Source organism: Agelaius tricolor, unplaced genomic scaffold (genome assembly GCF_023055355.1).
Source record: "Agelaius tricolor isolate 1412-34295 unplaced genomic scaffold, bAgeTri1.0.p SCAF_125, whole genome shotgun sequence".
In the NCBI taxonomy this organism is placed as follows: Eukaryota; Metazoa; Chordata; class Aves; order Passeriformes; family Icteridae; genus Agelaius; species Agelaius tricolor.
Window position 1 is genome coordinate 197,207 of NW_027269385.1, and position 18,228 is coordinate 215,434.

General features: G+C 52.3%; 1 protein-coding gene across 1 annotated transcript in view; it reads right to left on the minus strand.

The window, feature by feature from the left end:
• The window catches only part of LOC139586580 (disks large homolog 4-like), a 48,843-nt gene extending 30,698 nt beyond the window's left edge, over positions 1-18,145 (minus strand). The window contains 6 exon segments of the mRNA XM_071420099.1: positions 315-484; positions 3,765-3,889; positions 7,031-7,081; positions 8,371-8,424; positions 10,647-10,712; positions 18,037-18,145. Of these exon segments, the coding sequence (XP_071276200.1) occupies positions 315-484; positions 3,765-3,889; positions 7,031-7,081; positions 8,371-8,424; positions 10,647-10,712; positions 18,037-18,066 (496 nt within the window). The 5' untranslated portion in view covers positions 18,067-18,145.
• Positions 18,146-18,228: the final 83 nt, after the last annotated feature.

An 18,228-nucleotide genomic window follows, 5' to 3' on the forward strand; every position in this document is an offset into this window, starting at 1 on the left:
ATTTTGGGGCAGAATTTGGAGATTTTGGGGTGGAATTTGGAGATTTTGGGGTGGATTTAGGGGATTTTGGGGTGAAATTTGGAGATTTTGGGGTGGATTTTCGGATGGATTTTGGGGTGGATTTCAGGGTGGATTTGGGGCTGGATTTTGGGGTGGATTTGGGAGATTTTGAGCTGGATTTTGGGGTGGATTCCAGCATGGATTCAGGGGATTTTGGGCTGGATTTCGGGCTGGATTTGGGGGATTTTGGGCTGGATTTTGAGCTGGATTTTGGTGGGGTTTTTTTGGGGATAATTTTGGGGTTTTTTGGGTACCTTTGGGCCCTTTGATGAGCTTGACCTCCACCACCCTCTCGGCCGGCGCCTTCCTCCTCATCACGTAGAGCCGCACCACGGCCCCGGCCTCCTTGAGCGCCTCCACGGCCGCCGAGTGCGGCACCTCCCGCACGTCGGCCTCGTTCACAAACAGGATGCTGTCATTCACCCTGGATTGGGGCAAAATCAGGGGGTTTTGGGAAAAAAATCAGAATTTTTGGGCATTTTTGGGGATTTTTTGGGGATTTTGTGGGGTTTCGGGGCGGTTTTGGGGCGGTTCTAGGGGAGGGTTTTGCACATCGGCCTCGTTCACACACAGGATGCTGTCATTCACCCTGGTTTGGGGGAAAATCAGGGGGTTTTGGGAAAAAATCCGGAATTTTGGGAAAAAATCCGGAAATTTGGGTGATTTTTGGGGATTTTTGGGGAATTTTTGGGGATTTTGTGGGGTTTCGGGGCGGTTTGGGGTGGATTTGGGTGGATTTGGGGCAGTTTTGGGGGCACCTCCCGCACGTCGGCCTCGTTCACAAACAGGATGCTGTCATTCACCCTGGATTGGGGCAAAATCAGGGGGTTTTGGGAAAAAATCCGGAATTTTTGGTGGTTTTTGGGGATTTTTGGGGATTTTTTGGGGATTTTGTGGGGTTTCGGGGCGGTTTTGGGGCGGTTCTAGGGGAGGGTTTTGCACATCGGCCTCGTTCACACACAGGATGCTGTCATTCACCCTGGTTTGGGGCAAAATCAGGGGGTTTTGGGAAAAAATCCGGAATTTTGGGAAAAAATCCGGAAATTTTGGGTGATTTTTGGGGATTTTTGGGAGGTTCGGAGGGGATTTGGGGCAGTTTTGGGGTTGGTTCCAGGAGGGTTTTGGGGGCACCTCCCAGACATCGGCCTCATTCACACACAGGATGCTTCCATTCACCCTGGTTTGGGGCAAAATTGGGGGATTTTGGGAAAAAATCCAGAATTTTGGGGGATTTTTGGGGATTTTTGGGTGATTTTTGGGGATTTTGTGGGGTTTCGGGGCGGTTTTGGGTGGATTTGGGGCCATTTTGGGGCAGTTCCAGGAGGGTTTTGCACATTGGCCTTGTTCACACACAGGATGCTGTCATTGACCCTGGATTGGGGCAAAATCCGGGGGTTTTGGGAAAAAATCCGGAATTTTTGGTGGTTTTTGGGGATTTTTGGGGATTTTTTGGGGATTTTGTGGGGTTTCGGGGCGGTTTTGGGGCGGTTCTAGGGGAGGGTTTTGCACATCGGCCTCGTTCACACACAGGATGCTGTCATTCACCCTGGTTTGGGGGAAAATCAGGGGGTTTTGGGAAAAAATCCGGAATTTTGGGAAAAAATCCAGAAATTTTGGGTGATTTTTGGGGATTTTTGGGAGGTTCGGAGGGGATTTGGGGCGGTTTGGGGCCATTTTGGGGTTGGTTCTAGGGGTGGTTTTGGGGGCACCTCCCGCACATCGGCCTCGTTCACAAACAGGATGCTGTCATTGACCCTGGATTTGGGGCAAAATCAGGGGGTTTTGGGAAAAAATCCGGAATTTTGGGAAAAAATCCGGGAATTTTGGGTGATTTTTGGGGATTTTGAGGGGTTTCGGGGCGGTTTTGGGTGGATTTGGGGCAGTTTTGGGGTTGGTTCCAGGAGGGTTTTGCACATTGGCCTCGTTCACAAACAGGATTCTGGCATTGAGCCTGGTTTGGGGGAAAATCAGGGGGTTTTGGGAAAAAATCCGGGAATTTTGGGTGATTTTTGGTGATTTTTGGGGAATTTTTGGGGATTTTGTGGGGTTTCGGGGCGGTTTTGGGGAGGTTCTAGGGGAGGTTTTGGGGGCACCTCCCACACGTCAGGATTCTGGCATTGACCCTGGATTTGGGGCAAAATCGGGGGATTTTGGGAAAAAATCCAAAATTTTGGGAAAAAATCCAGAATTTTATGAGGTTTCAGGGCAGTTTTGGGCCATTTTGGGTGAGTTTGGGGGTGATTTTGGGGTGATTTTGGGTGATTTTGGGTCGTTTTTCACCTGAGGCGCCCGTCCTGGGCAGCGGCGCTTCTGGGGATGATTTTGGGGTGAAATTTGGAGGTTTTGGGGTGAATTTTGGGTGTTTTGGGGGTGGATTTTGGAGTTTTTGGGGGCGTTTTTTGGGTTTTTGATGGTCCCAAAGCCAATTTTGGGGCAATTTGGGGTGATTTGGGGTGATTTGGGGTGATTTTGGGGTGATTTTGGGGTGATTTGGGGTGATTTGGGATGATTTTGGGTCCTTTCTCACCTGAGGCGCCCGTCCTGGGCGGCGGCACCCCCGGGGATGATTTTGGGGTGAAATTTGGAGTTTTTGGGGTGGATTTTGGGGTCATTTTGGGGTGGATTTAGGGGTGGATTTTGGGGTTTTTGGGGTGGTTTTGAGGGTCCTGAAGCTGATTTGGGGATTATTTTGGGTTTTTTTGGGGTCATTTTGGGGTGATTTTGGGTCATTCCACACCTGAGCCGCCCATCCTGGAGTGGTTTTCTTAGGGAGTTTTTGGGGGTGGATTTTGGGTTTTTGAGGGTCCCAAAGCAAATTTTGGGGTAATTTTGGGGTGATTTTGGGGTGATTTTGGGGTGATTTTGGCTGATTTTGGGGTCGTTCCTCACCTGAGTCGCCTGTCCTGGGCGGTGGCGCCCCCGGGGATGATTTTGGGGTGGATTTTGGGGTTTTCGAGGGTCCCGAAGCTGATTTTGGGGTAATTTTGGGTGATTTTGGGGTGATTTTGGGGTGATTTTGGGTGATTTTGGGTCGTTCCTCACCTGAGGCGCCCGTCCTGGGCGGCGGCGCCCCTGGGGATGATTTTGGGGTTTTGGGGTGGATTTTGGGGTTTTTGGGGGCGTTTTTAGGGTTTTCGAGGGTCCTGAAGCCGATTTTGGGGTGATTTGGGGTGATTTTGAGGTGATTTTGGGGTGATTTGGGGTGATTTTGGGTCGTTCCTCACCTGAGCCGCCCGTCCTGGGCGGCGGCGCCCCCGGGGATGATTTTGGGGTGAAATTTGGGGTTTTTGGGGTGAATTTTGGGTGTTTTGGGGGTGGATTTTGGGGTTTTTGGGGTGGATTTTGGGGTTTTAGGGGTGGATTTAGGGGTGGATTTTGGGGTGGATTTTGGGGTTTTTGGGGGTGTTTTTTGGGTTTTTGATGGTCCCGAAGCCGATTTTGGGGTGATTTTGGGTGATTTTGGGGTGATTTTGGGTCGATTTTGGGTCCTTTCTCACCTGAGGCGCCCGTCCTGGGCGGCGGCGCCCCCGGGGATGATTTTGGGGTGGATTTTGGGGTTTTAGGGGTGGATTTTGGGGTTTTCGAGGGTCCCGAAGCCGATTTTGGGGTGATTTTGGGGTGATTTTGGGGTGATTTTGGGGTAATTTTGGGTGATTTTGGGGTGATTTTGGGGTAATTTTGGGTGATTTTGGGTCGTTCCTCACCTGAGGCGCCCGTCCTGGGCGGCGGCGCCCCCGGGGATGATTTTGGTGATGAAGATCCCGGGGTCGTCCCCGACGTGGGGGTTGTCGGTGCCCCCCGCGATGCTGAACCCCAAGCCCGAGTTCCCCTGCGGGGTTTTGGGGTCCTGTTAGGCCCAAAATACCCCAAAAAAACCCCAAAATCCACCCCCAAAACCCCCAGAACAGCCAGGCCCGAAAAAATCCCAAAAATCTCCAAAAAAACCCAAAAAATCCCAAAAAAATTTCCTTGAGAACGACCAAAAAAATTGAATTTTTGGGGGTTTTTTTGTGGGGGTCCCAGATGGATTTTGGGGTCGTGTTAGGCCCAAAATACCCCCAAAAAAACCCCAAAAAAACCCCCAAAAAACCCCAAAATCAACCCCCAAAACCCCCAGAACAGCCAGGCCCGAAAAAATCCTAAAAATCCCTAAAAAACAACCAAAAAAATTGAGTTTTGGGGGATTTTTTTGGGTTTTTTTGGGGGGGGGTCCCAGATGGATTTTGGGGTCGTGTTAGGCCCAAAATACCCCCAAAAAAACCCCCAAATACCCCAAAAACACCCCAAAATCCACCCCCAAAACCCCCAGAACAGCCAGGCCCGCCCCCAAAAAAAATCCCAAAAATCCCTAAAAAAATAAACAAAAAAATCCCTCGAGAACGACCCAAAAAATTGAATTTTTGAGGGGTCCCAGATGGATTTTGGGGTCCTGTTAGGCCCAAAATACCCCAAAAAAAATCCCAAAATCCACCCCCAACACCCCCAGAACAGGATTTTGGGGCTGTTTTGGGCTTTTTTGGGATTCCCAGGTGGATTTTTCAGAGATTTTTGGGCTGATTTTGGGGGATTTTGGGGTTCCCATTTGAATTTTGGGGCTGATTTTGGGGTTCCCAAGTGGATTTTTGGGGCTGATTTGGGGTTTTTTGGGGTTCCCAGGTGGATTTTGGGGCTGATTTTGGGGTTCCCAGGTGGATTTTTGGGGGATTTTGGGAGCTCCCATTTGAATTTTGGGGCTGATTTTGGGCTTTTTTGGGGTTCCCAGGTCGATTTTGGGGGCTCCCATTTGAATTTTGGGGCCGATTTTGGGCTTTTTTGGGGTTCCCAGGTCGATTTTGGGGGCTCCCATTTGAATTTTGGGGCTGATTTTGGGCTTTTTTGGGGTTCCCAGGTCGATTTTGGGGGCTCCCATTTGAATTTGGGGCTGATTTTGGGCTTTTTTGGGGTTCCCAGGTCGATTTTGGGGGCTCCCATTTGAATTTTGGGGCTGATTTTGGGGTTTTTTGGGGGTTCCCAGGTGGATTTTGGGGGATTTTGGGTTTTTCTGGGGTTCCTTCATGGATTTCTGGGGATTTTGGGGTTCCCAGGTGAATTTTGGGGCTGATTTGGGCTTTTTTGGGGTTCCCAGGTGGATTTTGGGGGTTTTAGGAGCTCCCATTTCAAATTTTGGGGCTGATTTTGGGGTTCCCAGGTGGATTTTGAGCCGATTTTGGGGATTTTGGGGCTCCTGGGTGGATTTGTGGGATTTTTTTGGGTTGCCATTGGAATTTGGGGTTCCCATTTGAATTTTGGGGCTGATTTTGGGGGATTTTGGGGCTCCCAGGTGCATTTTGGGGCTGATTTGGGCTTTTTTGGGGTTCCCAGGTGGATTTTGAGCCGATTTTGGGGTTCCCAGAGTGGATTTTGGGGGATTTGGGGGATTTTGGGAGCTCCCATTTGAATTTTTGGGCTGATTTTGGGGCTGATTTTGGCTTTTTTGGGGTTCCCAGGTGGATTTTTGGGGTGGTTTTTGTGGATTTTGGGGCTCCCAGCTCCAATTTTTTGGGGTTCCCAGGTGGATTTGGGGCTGATTTTTGGGGATTTTGGGGTTCCCAGGTGGATTTGGGGTTGATTTTGGGGTTGATTTTGGGGTTTTTGGGGATTTTGGGGTTCCCAGGTGGATCCGGGGCCAATTTTGGGGGGATTTTGGGGATTTTTTGGGGTTCCCAGGTGGATTTTTGGGCCGTTTTTTGTGGATTTTGGGGCTCCCAGCTCCAATTTTTTGGGGTTCCCAGGTGGATTTTGGGGCTGATTTTGGGGCTGATTTTGGGAAATTTTGGGGTTCCCAGGTGGATTTGGGGTCGATTTTGGGGAATTTTGGGGTTCCCAGGTGGATTTTTGGGGTGGTTTTTGTGGATTTTGGGGCTCCCAGCTCCAATTTTTTGGGGTTCCCAGGTGCATTTTGGGCCAATTTTGGGGTTCCCAGGGGTATTTGGGGTCGATTTTGGGGGATTTTTGGGATTTTTGGGGATTTTGGGGTTCCCAGGTGAATTTCTGGGCCGTTTTTTGTGGATTTTGGGGGCTCCCAGCTCCAATTTTTTGGGGTTCCCAGGTGGATTTGGGGTCGATTTTGGGGTTCCCAGGTGGATTTTGGGGGATTTGGGGGATTTTGGGAGCTCCCATTTGTATTTTTGGGCTGATTTTGGGGTTCCCAGGTGCATTTTGGGGCTGATTTTGGCTTTTTTGGGGTTCCCAGGTGGATTTTTGGGGTGGGTTTTGTGGATTTTGGGGGCTCCCAGCTCCAATTTTTTGGGGTTCCCAGGTGGATTTTGGGCCGATTTTGGGCTTTTTTGGGGTTCCCAGGTGGATTTTGGGGCTGATTTTGGGAAATTTTGGGGTTCCCAGGTGCATTTTGGGGCCGATTTGGGCTTTTTTGGGGTTCCCAGGTGGATTTTGGGGCTGATTTTGGGGGGATTTTTGGGGATTTTGGGGTTCCCAGGTGAATTTTGGGGCTGATTTTGGCTTTTTTGGGGTTCCCAGGTGGATTTTTGGGGTGGGTTTTGTGGATTTTGGGGGCTCCCAGCTCCAATTTTTTGGGGTTCCCAGGTGGATTTTGGGCCAATTTTGGGAAATTTTGGGGTTCCCAGGTGGCTTTTGTGCCGATTTGGGGTTGATTTTTGGGGGGATTTTGGGGTTTTTGGGGATTTTGGGGTTCCCAGGTGGATCCGGGGCCAATTTTGGGGGGATTTTGGGGATTTTTGGGGTTCCCAGGTGGATTTTTGGGCCGTTTTTTGTGGATTTTGGGGCTCCCAGCTCCAATTTTTTGGGGTTCCCAGGTGGATTTTGGGGCTGATTTTGGGGCTGATTTTGGGAAATTTTGGGGTTCCCAGGTGGATTTGGGGCCGATTTTTGGGGATTTTGGGGTTCCCAGGTGGATTTGGGGTCGATTTTGGGGGGATTTTTGGGATTTTTGGGGATTTTTTGGGGCTCTCACCCTCTCCAGGGTGATCTCCTCATATTCCATCTCCCCCTCGGTGCCGTTCACCTGCCAAGAAATAAAAAAAAAAAGGGAAATTTTGGGGATTTTGGGGAATTTTGGGGATTTTGGGGAAATTTTGGGATTTGGGGTTTTGGGGATTTTTGGGGAATTTGGGGATTTGGGGGATTTGGGATTGGAGAATTTTGGGATTTGGGATTTTGGGGAATTTTTGGGATTTCTGGGATTTGGGGAATTTTGGGGATTTGGGGAATTTTGGGATTTTTGGAATTGGGGAATTTTGGGGATTTTGGGGAATTTTGGGTATTTTGGGGGGAATTTGGGAATTTTGCGATTTGGGGAATTTGGGATTTTGGGATTTTTGGAATTTTGGGGATTTGGGGATTTTGGGGATTTGGGGGATTTGGGGAATTTGGGGAATTCGGGGAATTTTTGGGATTTGGGATTTTGGGGAATTTAGGATTTGGGGATTTTGGGGAATTTTTGGGATTTCTGGGATTTTGGGGATTTGGGGAATTTTTGGGATTTGGGGCATTGGGGAATTTTGGGATTTTGGAGAATTTTGGGGATTTTTGGAATTGGGGAATTTGGGGAATTTGGGGAATTTGGGGGATTTGGGGATTTTTGGAATTTGGGGATTTGGGGTTTGGGGAATTTTGGGATTTTGGGGAAATTTTGGGATTGGAGTATTTTGGGATTTGGGATTTTGGGGTTTTCTGGGGATTTGGGGATTCTGGGGAATTTTTGGGATTTGGGAATTTTGGGATTTTGGAGAATTTTTCATATTTTTGGAATTGGGGAATTTGGGGAATTTGGGATTTTGGAGAATTTGGGATTGGGGATTTTTGGAATTTGGGAAATTTTTGCAATTGGGGAATTTGGGGAATTTGGAATTTTGGGATTTGGGGACTTCAGAATTTGGGCTTTTGGGTGAATTTTTGGGGAATTTTGGGTGAGGTTTTGAAGGAATTTGGGGTGGATTTGGGGTTGGATTTTGGGAGGATTTTAAGGCAATTTTGGAGGGAATTTTGGGCTGAATTTGATGGAATTTTGAGGCAATTTTGAGGTGGATTTGGGCTGATTTTGATGGAATTTTTGGGGGATTTTGGGATGGATTTGGGCTGATTTTAATGGAATTTTTGGGGAATTTTGGGCTGATTTTGATGGAATTTTTGGGGGATTTTGGGATGGATTTGGGCTGATTTTAATGGAATTTTTGGGGAATTTTGGGCTGATTTTGATGGAATTTTTGGGGCATTTGGGGGGGAATTTTTGGGGGGGTTCCAGAGGGTTCTGGGGTGGATTTTGGGGAGATTTTGGGGTTTTTTGGGGCTCACATAGGCCGGGGCCTCCAGGGTGTCGGTGTTGACGATGACGGGGGGAGAGTTGGCCTGGGGGGGGAGGGGAGGTCAGAGACCGACAGAACCCCCCCAAAATATCCCCAAATTCCCCAGAGAATTCCCAAAATATTCCCCAAAAAATTTCCCCAAAATTCCCCAAAACATACCCCAAATTATTCCCCAAAAATTGCCTAAAAATTTCCCACAAATTTCCCCAAAATTCCCCCAAAATTCCCCAAAATATTCACCAAAATATTCCCCAAATATTGCCCCAAAATTCCCCCAAAATTCCCCAAAATATTCCCCAAAATATTCCCCAAAAATTCCCCAAAAATTTCCCCAAAGAATTCCCAAAATATTCCCCAAAATTCCCCAAAAATCGCCCAAAAATTTCCCCCAAAATTCCCCAGAGAATTCCCAAAGTATTCCCCCAAAATTGCCCAAAAAATTCCACAAAATTCCCAAAATATTCACCAAAATATTCCCCAAATATTGCCCCAAAATTCCCCCAAAATTCCCCAAAATATTCCCCAAAATTCCCAAAAAATTCCCCAAAATATTCCCCAAAAATTCCCCAAAAATTTCCCCAAAGAATTCCCAAAATATTCCCCAAAATTCCCCAAAAATCGCCCAAAAATTTCCCCCAAAATTCCCCAGAGAATTCCCAAAGTATTCCCCCAAAATTGCCCAAAAAATTCCACAAAATTCCCAAAATATTCACCAAAATATTCCCCAAATATTGCCCCAAAATTCCCCCAAAATTCCCCAAAATATTCCCCAAAATTCCCAAAAAATTCCCCAAAATATTCCCCAAAAATTCCCCAAAAATTTCCCCAAAGAATTCCCAAAATATTCCCCAAAATTCCCCAAAAATCGCCCAAAAATTTCCCCCAAAATTCCCCAGAGAATTCCCAAAGTATTCCCCCAAAATTGCCCAAAAAATTCCACAAAATTCCCAAAATATTCACCAAAATATTCCCCAAATATTGCCCCAAAATTCCCCCAAAATTCCCCCAAAATAGCCCCAAAAATTCCACAAAATTCCAAAATATCCCCCCAAAATTCCCCAAAGAATTCCCAAAATATTCCCCCAAAATTCCCCAAAAAATTACCCAAAAATTTCCCACAAATTTCCCCAAAAATTCCCCAAAAATATTTCCCCCAAAATTCCCCAAAAAATTCTCCCAAAATATTCCCCAAAATATTCCCCAAAATATTCCCCCAAAATTCCCCGAAATTCAAAAAAAATTCCTCAAAATATTTCCCAAAATTCCCCCAAAAATTCCCCCAAAATTCCCCGAAATTCAAAAAAAATTCCCCCAAAAATTCCCCAAAATTCCCCCAAACTTCCCTCCCAAAATTCCCCAAATTCCCCCCAAGCTCCTCCCCAAAATCCCAAATTTCCCCTCCCCCACCCCAACCCCCCACCCGCCTCTTGTGACGTCATCAGTGATGTCACCAATGACCCCGCCCCCAAGCGTGACGTCACCATCCTCGTTGGTGATCTCATGGCAACGGCAGTGACGTCATTGATGAGTCCATGACGTCATAGCTGCCCCAGGGGGGCGTGGCCTCCCAAAAGAGGTGGGGCCAACATAAAAGGGGCGTGGCCTCTACATGGGGGTGTGGCTTGTCCATATATGGTCGGGATTTGCCCAAAAGGGGGCGTGGCCACACCAAAACGGTCGCGCCATGTCCATAGTTGGGCATTGGGGTGACTGAAAGGGGGCGTGGCTTTCAAAAGGGGGCGTGGCCTTTCCATATGTATGTGTTTGTTGCCATGGAGAGGGTGTGGCCTCCTAAAAGGGGCGTGGCTTATCCATATATGGATTTTCCTGTCCTGAAGTGGGTGTGGCCTCTAAAGGGGGTGTGGCTTATCCATATATGGGCATGGTCTGTCCCAAAAAGGGTGTGGGCTCCAAAAGGGGGCGTGGCTTATCCATATATGGACATTGCCGGCCCAAATGGGTGTGGCCTCTAAAGGAGGCATGGCTTATCCATATATGGGAATTCCATGGCCTCTAAAAGGGGCGTGGTTTATCCATATATGGACATTGCCTTTTCCCAAGGAGGAGGGGGGGGCGTGGTCTCTAAAGGGGGCGTGGCTTCACCATATATGGACACTGCATGTCCTGGAGTGGGTGTGGTGTCTAAAAAGGGGCGTGGCTTATCCATATATGGGTGTGACCTTTCTTGAAGGGGCGTGGCTTCTCCATATATGGGCGTTGCTTGTCCTGAAGTGGGCGGGGCCTCCTGGGTGGGCGGGGCCTTACCTGGCTGGGCAGGTGGGCGGGGCTCTGCTCCAGGGGGGGGCTGTCCTCATCTTGGTACCGGTATTTCTGTAATTCATGCAAATTTATGCAGATTAGCACCTGAGCCATGCAGATTTATGTAAATTTGGGCCGTTCGTGCACATCGAGGCGGTTCCGAGGCTCCGCCCAGTTAATCCCAGTTAATCCCAGTTTGGGGATTGGGAAGGATTAAACTGGGAGGAAACTGGGTCAGGACTGGGGGGGTCCCAGTGCTCCCAGTATGGAACTGGGGCAATCCCAGTATGGAACTGGGGGGGTCCCAGTATGGAACTGGGAGGGACTGGGGGGTCCTGGGGGTCCCAGTATGGAACTGGGGGGGTCCCAGTGCTCCCAGTATGGAACTGGGGGGTTCCCAGTATGGAACTGGGAGGGACTGGGAGGGACTGGGGGGGGTCCCAGTGCTCCCAGTATGGACTGGGGGGGTCCCAGTATGGAACTGGGGGGGTCCCAGTGCTCCCAGTATGGAATTGGGGGGGTCCCAGTATGGAACTGGGAGGGACTGGGGGGGGTCCCAGTGCTCCCAGTATGGACTGGGGGGGTCCCAGTATGGAACTGGGGGGGGTCCCAGTGCTCCCAGTATGGAACTGGGGGGGTCCCAGTGCTCCCAGTATGGACTGGGGGGGTCCCAGTATGGAACTGGGGGTGTCCCAGTGCTCCCGGTATGGAATTGGGGGGGTCCCAATGCTCCCAGTAAGGTCCTGGAGGGTCCCAGTATGGAACTGGGGGGGGTCCCAGTGCTCCCAGTATGGTCCTGGAAGGTCCCAGTACAGTCCCGCAGTGTTCCCAGTGCTCCCAGTGCCCCCTCCCAGTGCCACCCAGTCCATCCCAGTGCCCCCAAATCCCCTCCCAGTGCTCCCAGTCCATCCCAGTGCTCCCAGTGACCCCTCCCAGTGCTCCCGGTCCCCCTAAACCCCATCCCAGTCTCCCCTAAACCTCTCCCAGTCCATCCCAGTCCATCCCAGTTCCCCTCTAGTCCATCCCAGTCCATCCCAGTCCCTCCCAGTCCCTCCCAGTCCATCCCAGTCTCCCCAAAACCTCTCCCAGTCCCTTCCAGTCCATCCCAGTTCCCCTCTAGTCCTTCCCAGTCCATCCCAGTCTCCCCTAAACCTCTCCCAGTCCATCCCAGTCCCCCCCAGTCCATCCCAGTCTCCCCAGATCCCCTCCCAGTCCCCCCCCAGTCCATCCCAGTCTCCCCAAATCCCCTCCCAGTCCATCCCAGTCCCTCCCAGTCCATCCCAGTCCATCCCAGTGGGTCCCACCTTGCAGCCGAAGGCCAGCGAGAGGCTCCGGTCCCTCCAGACCAGGCGGCACTGGCAGAGCAGCGGCGAGAAACACCCGGGACCCCCCCCCCCGGGACCCCCCCCGCGCATCCCGGGACCCCCCCCGGGCCCCTCCCGGTCACCGGGACCCCTCCCGGTACCGGGACCCCTGCAGCCAACGGGGCCGGGGCCGTTCCCGCCATCGGGACCCCCCCCGGGACCCCCCCCCAAACCCCACCGGGCACCGGGACCCCCCCCTCCCCTCCCCCCCCCCCACCTGCTCCGGGATTCCCCTCCCCCCCACCCCCGGAGGCTCCTCCGGGATTAACGGGGATTAACGGGAGGGGGAGGGGATAAAGGGGTGGGGGAGGGGCTTGGGGGGTGTAAGGCCCCTCCGGAACCCCCAAATCCCCCCCCCGGGACCCCCGAAATCTTTCCGGGACCCCCAAAATTCCACCAGGACGCCCCCAAAATACCCCCAGGAGCACCGGGATCATAGAGGAGACCTCCGAGAGGGACAGAGAGGCCCCCAAACCATAGAGAGGGGGACAGAGAGACCCCCGGGACCTCCAGGGTCATAGAGAGGGGGACAGAGAGACCCCCAAACCATAGAGAGGGGGACAGAGAGACCCCCGGGACCTCCAGGGTCATCGAGAGACCCCCGGGAGGGACAGAGAGACCCCTGAGACCATCGAGAGGAGCACCAGGACCCCCAAACGACCCCCAGGACACCCCCAAAAATCACAGAGAGGGGCCCAGAGAGACCCCAAAAATCACAGAGAGGGGCCTCAGAGAGACCCCCAGGACCTCCAGGGTCATAGAAAGGGGGACAGAGGGACCCCAAAACCATCGAGAGGGGGTCAGAGAGACCCTCAGTGTCATAGAGAGACCCCTGGGAGGGACAGAGAGGCCCCAAAATCACAGAGAGCGGCACAGAGAGACCCCCAGGACCACCGAGAGCAGCACCAGGGCCTCAAAACGAACCCCAGGACCCCCCTCAAAACCCCCTGAGAGGCCCCACAGGAGGCCCCAAAAACACAGCCAGGACCCCCGGGCACCCCAAAACCACAGAGACACCCAGGAGCCCCTCAGGAGCCTCAAGAGGGGCCTCAGGACCCACAAAACCACCGAGAAAAGGCCGAAAAAGCCGCCCAGGACCCCGTCAGGACCCCCAAAAGGAGCCTCGGGACCCACAAAACCACCGAGAAAATTCCTAAAATGGCCCCCAGGACCCCCAAAAGGGGCCTCGGGCACCCCAAAACCACAGAAACTCCCAGGACCCCTTCAGGACCCCCAGGTGGGGCCTCAGGACCCCCAAAACCACCGAGAAAATTCCTAAAATGGTCCCCAGGACCCCAAAAAGGGGCCTCGGGACCCCCTAACCCCCCCCTCACCCCGTACCTGTCCTTGCTTGACCCCTCCGAGCCCCCGTGCCCGCCCTTTTGGAAGCCCCGCCCCTTTCCCCTCACGCAAACCCCGCCCCCTCGCCGTCTCCACGGCAACGCGCGCCACCCCGCGGTCACGTGGGAGGGGCTGAGTGGGCGGGGCCTCCGCTTTTGGCGCGGCGTTGCCGTGGCAACCAGCGCGGGAAGGCGTTGCCGGGGCAACGGGGGGAGGAGGGGGCGTGGCCTGGTTGCCGCGGGAACGGCAGGAAAAGGGGGCGGGGCTTGGTTGCCGTGGCAACGGCGTGGGAATGGCGGGAGGGGGAATTTGGGGCGATTTTGGGGCAAACTTGGGGCAAACTTGGGGCGAATTTGAGGCGATTTGGGGCAAATTTAGGAATTCCTGAGGGGAAGTCGGGGTTGGAAGGAGGAATGAGGGTGGGGGGTGGAATTTTGGGGGGGTTTCAGGTGGATTTTGGGAGGATTTTGGGAGATTTTGGGGCCGATTTTGGAGGAGTTCCGGCAGCTCTGGGGAGGGCCGGGCCAATCCTGAGGGGATTTTGGGGGAATTCAGGGGAATTTTGGGGTTTAAGGGGAATTTCTGAGGGAATTCGGATGAATTTTCGGGGGTTCAAGGTGAAATTTTGGGGTTTTCAGGTGAATTTTTCGGGTTTTAGCTGAATTTTGGGGGAATTCACATGAATTTTGGGGGGGTTTTAAGGCGAATTTTGAGGGAATTCAGGCGAATTTTCGCAGGTTTAAGGTGAATTTTGGGGGTTTTCAGGCGGATTTTTGGGAAGCTCAGGTGAATTTTTGGGTTTTCAGGTGAATTCTGGGTTTTCAGGTGAATTTTGGGGGATTTCAGGTGAATTTTGGGGAATTCCGGTGAATTTTGAGGGTTTAGGATGAATTTTCGGGGGTTTTCAGGTGAATTTTGGGGATTTCAGGTGAATTTTGTGGTTTTCAGGTGAATTTTTTGGAATTCAGGCACATTTGGGGGATTTGGGTCAATTTTGGGGATTTAGGGCCAATTTTGGGGGGTTGGGACCAATTTTGGGGATTTTACGGCCGATTTTGGGGTTTTTAGGGCAAATTTGGGAGATTTGGGGGTCAATTTTAGGGGATTTGGGGAAATTTGGGTAATTTTGAGGAGTTTAGGGCCAAGTTTAGGGGATTTCGGGGCTTTCTGGGCTGATTTTGGGCCAATTTGGGGAGATTTAGGGGCCGATTTTGGGGCATTTTTGGGGCCGATTTTGTGGCATTTTTGGGGCCGATTTTGGGGTTTCAGGGCAGATTTTGAGGGATTTGGGGGAGTTCAGGGCTGATTTTGGGGTTTTAAGGTCGATTTTGGGGGTTTAGGGCCAATTTTGGGGTTTTAGGGCCAATTTTGTGGTTATAGGGCAAATTTTAGGGTTTTAGGCTCCATTTTGGGGCCAATTTTTGGGGTTTTAGGGCTGATTTTGGGGGTTAACGTCAGATTTGGGGGGTTTGGGGTTTTTAGGGCCAATTTTAGGGTATTTGGGGCTGATTTTGTGGGGTTTGGGGTTTTTAGGGCCAATTTTGAGGCGGTTTAGGGCAAATTTTGGAGGTTTTAGGGCCAATTTTTTGGGATTGGGGGTTTCAGGGCTGCTTTGGGGGATTTTGGGCCAATTCTGGGGGATTTGGGGATTTTAGGGCCGGTTTGGGGGATTTTGGGAGTTTCAGGGCCGATTTTGGGGTATTTGGGGGTGATTTTGTGGGATTTTGGGGTTTTTAGGGTCGGTTTTGTGGGATTTGGGGGGTTTTGGGGCCGATTTGGGGAGATTTGGGGGCTTTTAGGGTCAGTTTTAGGGGATTTGGGGTTTTAGGGCCGATTTTAGGGCATTTTGGGCTTTCAGGGCCGATTTGGGGGCATTTTAGGGATTTTTAGGGCAGATTTTGGGGTTTTAGGGTCAGTTTTAGGGGATTTGGGGTTTTAGGGCTGATTTTAGGGCATTTTAGGGATTTTTAGGGCAGATTTTGGGGTTTTAGGGTCGGTTTTGGGGCGTTTGGGGAAAATCCGTGGCTGTTTATGGCCGATTTTGTGGGATTTGGGGGTTTTAGGGCTGATTTTGGAGAATTTGGGGCCTTTTAGGGTCGGTTTTTTAGGATTTACGGGGTTTAGGTCCAGTTTGGGAGGGGTTTGGGGCTTTAGGGTCCAATTTTGGGGCATTTGAGGGGTTCAGGGCCCATTTGGGGGATTTTTAGGGTGGATTTTGGGGTTTAGGGGATGGTTTGGGGGGGATTTGGGGCCAATTTGAGGGGATTTGGGGGTTTGAGGGTCAGGTTTGGGGCATTTTGGGGTTTTAGGGTCGGGTTTGGGGCATTTTGAGGGTTTTTAGGGCAGATTTTTGGGGTTTTATGGCCGATTTTGTGGAATTTTGGGATTTATGGCAAATTTTGGGGGATTTGGGGTTTTAGGGTCAGGTTTGGGGGATTTGGGGGTTTTAGGGTCGGGTTTGGGGCGATTTGAAGTTTTTTAGGGCGGATTTTTGGGGTTTTATGGCCGATTTTTTGGAATTTTGGGGTTTATGGCAAATTTTGGGGGATTTGAGGTTTTAGGGTCGGTTTTGGGGCATTTTGAAGCTTTTTAGGGCGAAATTTTGGGGTTTTATGGCCAATTTCATGGAAATACGGGGTTTTATGACCAATTTTGGGAGACTTGAAGCTTTTTAGGGCGGATTTTTGGGGATTTCTGGCCGATTTTGTGGAATTTTGGGGTTTCCTGGCCGGTTTTGGGGGATTTGAGGGTTTCAGTGCCGGTTTTGGGGCATTTTGGGGTTTTTCGGGGCGGATTTTTGGGGGTTTCATGCAGGATTTTGGGAACCTCCCCCCCCTCCCCTTCCCCTTCCCCTCCCCTCCCCTCCCCCGCCCCCACGTGCGCTGTCCCCTCCCCCGCGCGTTGCCATGGAAACGCCGCGGCCGCCACGTGGTGACACCCCCGAGATTTGGGGGGACACCGCCCCTCCCCCACCCCCCCAAAAAAAAAACCCCAAAAAACCCCAAAAAAAATCCCCAAAATCCACCCAAAAAATCCCCAAAATCCCCCCCCAAAACCCCCCAAAATCCAAAAACAAAACCCCCAAAATCCCCCCCAAAAAAACCCCAAAAAATCCCCAAAATCCACCCCAAAAAACCCCCAAAATCCCCCCCAAAAAAACCCCAAAATCCACAGCGAGGCCTCGGAGGGGTCGAGACCCCAAAATTCCTCCCCATAAACCCCAAAATCTGCCCCAAAACCACCTCGGAACCCCCTAAAATGCCCCAAATGGCCCCAAAATCTCTCCCGGATCCCCCCCAAAAACCTTTCAAGGACCCCCCCTCCCAAAATCTCAACGGAGACCCCCAAGAACCCCAAAATCCCCTCAGGAAACCCCAAAATCCCCTCAGGAAACCCCAAAATCCCCCCGGATCTTCCCCAAGGCCCCTCAAAATCCCCCTCAGGACCCCCCAAAATCCCCTTGGAGCCCCCAAATCCCCCTCAAAGCCCCCAAAATGCCCCCAAATCCCCTCCAGACCCCCCCCAAAATCTCTCCGGAGTCCCCCAAGAGCCCCAAAATCCCCTCAGGACCCCCCAAATCCCCCCCAAAATGCCCCCAAATCCTCCCCAAAATGCCCCAAAATCGCCCCCAGGACCCCCAAATCCTCCCCCAAACCCCTCCAGGACCCCCCAAAATTCACCCCAGGATCCCCAAATCCCTCCAGGACCCCCCAAAATCTCCCCCCAAACCCCCTCAGGACCCCCCAAAGTCTCCGGAGCTGCTCAGGACCCCCCAAAATCCCCTCAGGACCCCCCAAATCCCCCTTTAAACCCCCCAAATGCCCCCCAGGACCCCCCAAAATCCCCTCAGGACCCCCCAAAACCCCCTCAGGACCCCCCAAAATCCCCCCAAGAGCCCCAAATCCTCTCCCCAAGAGCCCCAAATTTACCCCCAAGAACCCCAAAATCCCCCTTTAAGCCCCCCCAAAATCTCCCCAAGAGCCCCAAATCTCCCCCTCAGGAACCCCCAAAATCCCCTCAGGACCCCCCAAATGCCCCCCAGGACCCCTCGGATCCCCTCAGGACCCCCCAAATGCCCCTCAGGACCCCCAAAATCCCCCCAAGAGCCCCAAATCCCCCCCATAAGAGCCCCAAATTTACCCCCAGGAACCCCAAAATCCCCCTTTAAACCCCCCCAAATCCCCTCAGGACCCCCCAAAATCCCCTCAGGACCCCCCAAAACCTCCTCAGGACCCCCCAAAATCCCCCCAAAAGCCCCAAATCTCCCCCTCAGGAACCCCAAAATCCCCCTTTAAACCCCCCAAAATCCCCTCAGAACCCCCCAAAATCCCCTCAGGACCCCCCAAAATCCCCCCAAAAGCCCCAAAACCCCCTCAGGACCCCCCAAAATCCCATCAGGACCCCCCAAAATCCCCTCAGGATCCCCCAAAATCCCCTCAGGACCCCCCAAATGCTCCCCAGGACCCCCCAAAACCCCCTCAGGACCCCCCAAAATCCCCCTAAGAGCCCCAAATCTCCCCCTCAGGAACCCCAAAATCCCCCTCTAAACCCCCCCCAAATTCCCCCAAACGCCCCAAATTCCCCCAAATCCCCCCCAAAACCGCCCCCGCCCCCCCCCCCCAGCCCCCGCGGCGCTCTCGGGGTGAATCCCGGGGCGGTTTTGGGGTGAATCCGGGCGGTTTTGGGGGTACCTTGGTGGTGACGATGCACAAACAATCCATGGCGGCCGCTCATGGGCCGGGGGGGCCCGCGGGAGGAGGAGGAGGAGGAGGAGGATGGGGGGGGGGGGGGGGAGGAAGGCTCGGGAGGAGGAGGAGGAGGGAGGAGGAGGAGGGGGGGGGTGAAGGGGATGAAGGCTCCGGGAGGAAAAGGGGGGGAGGAGG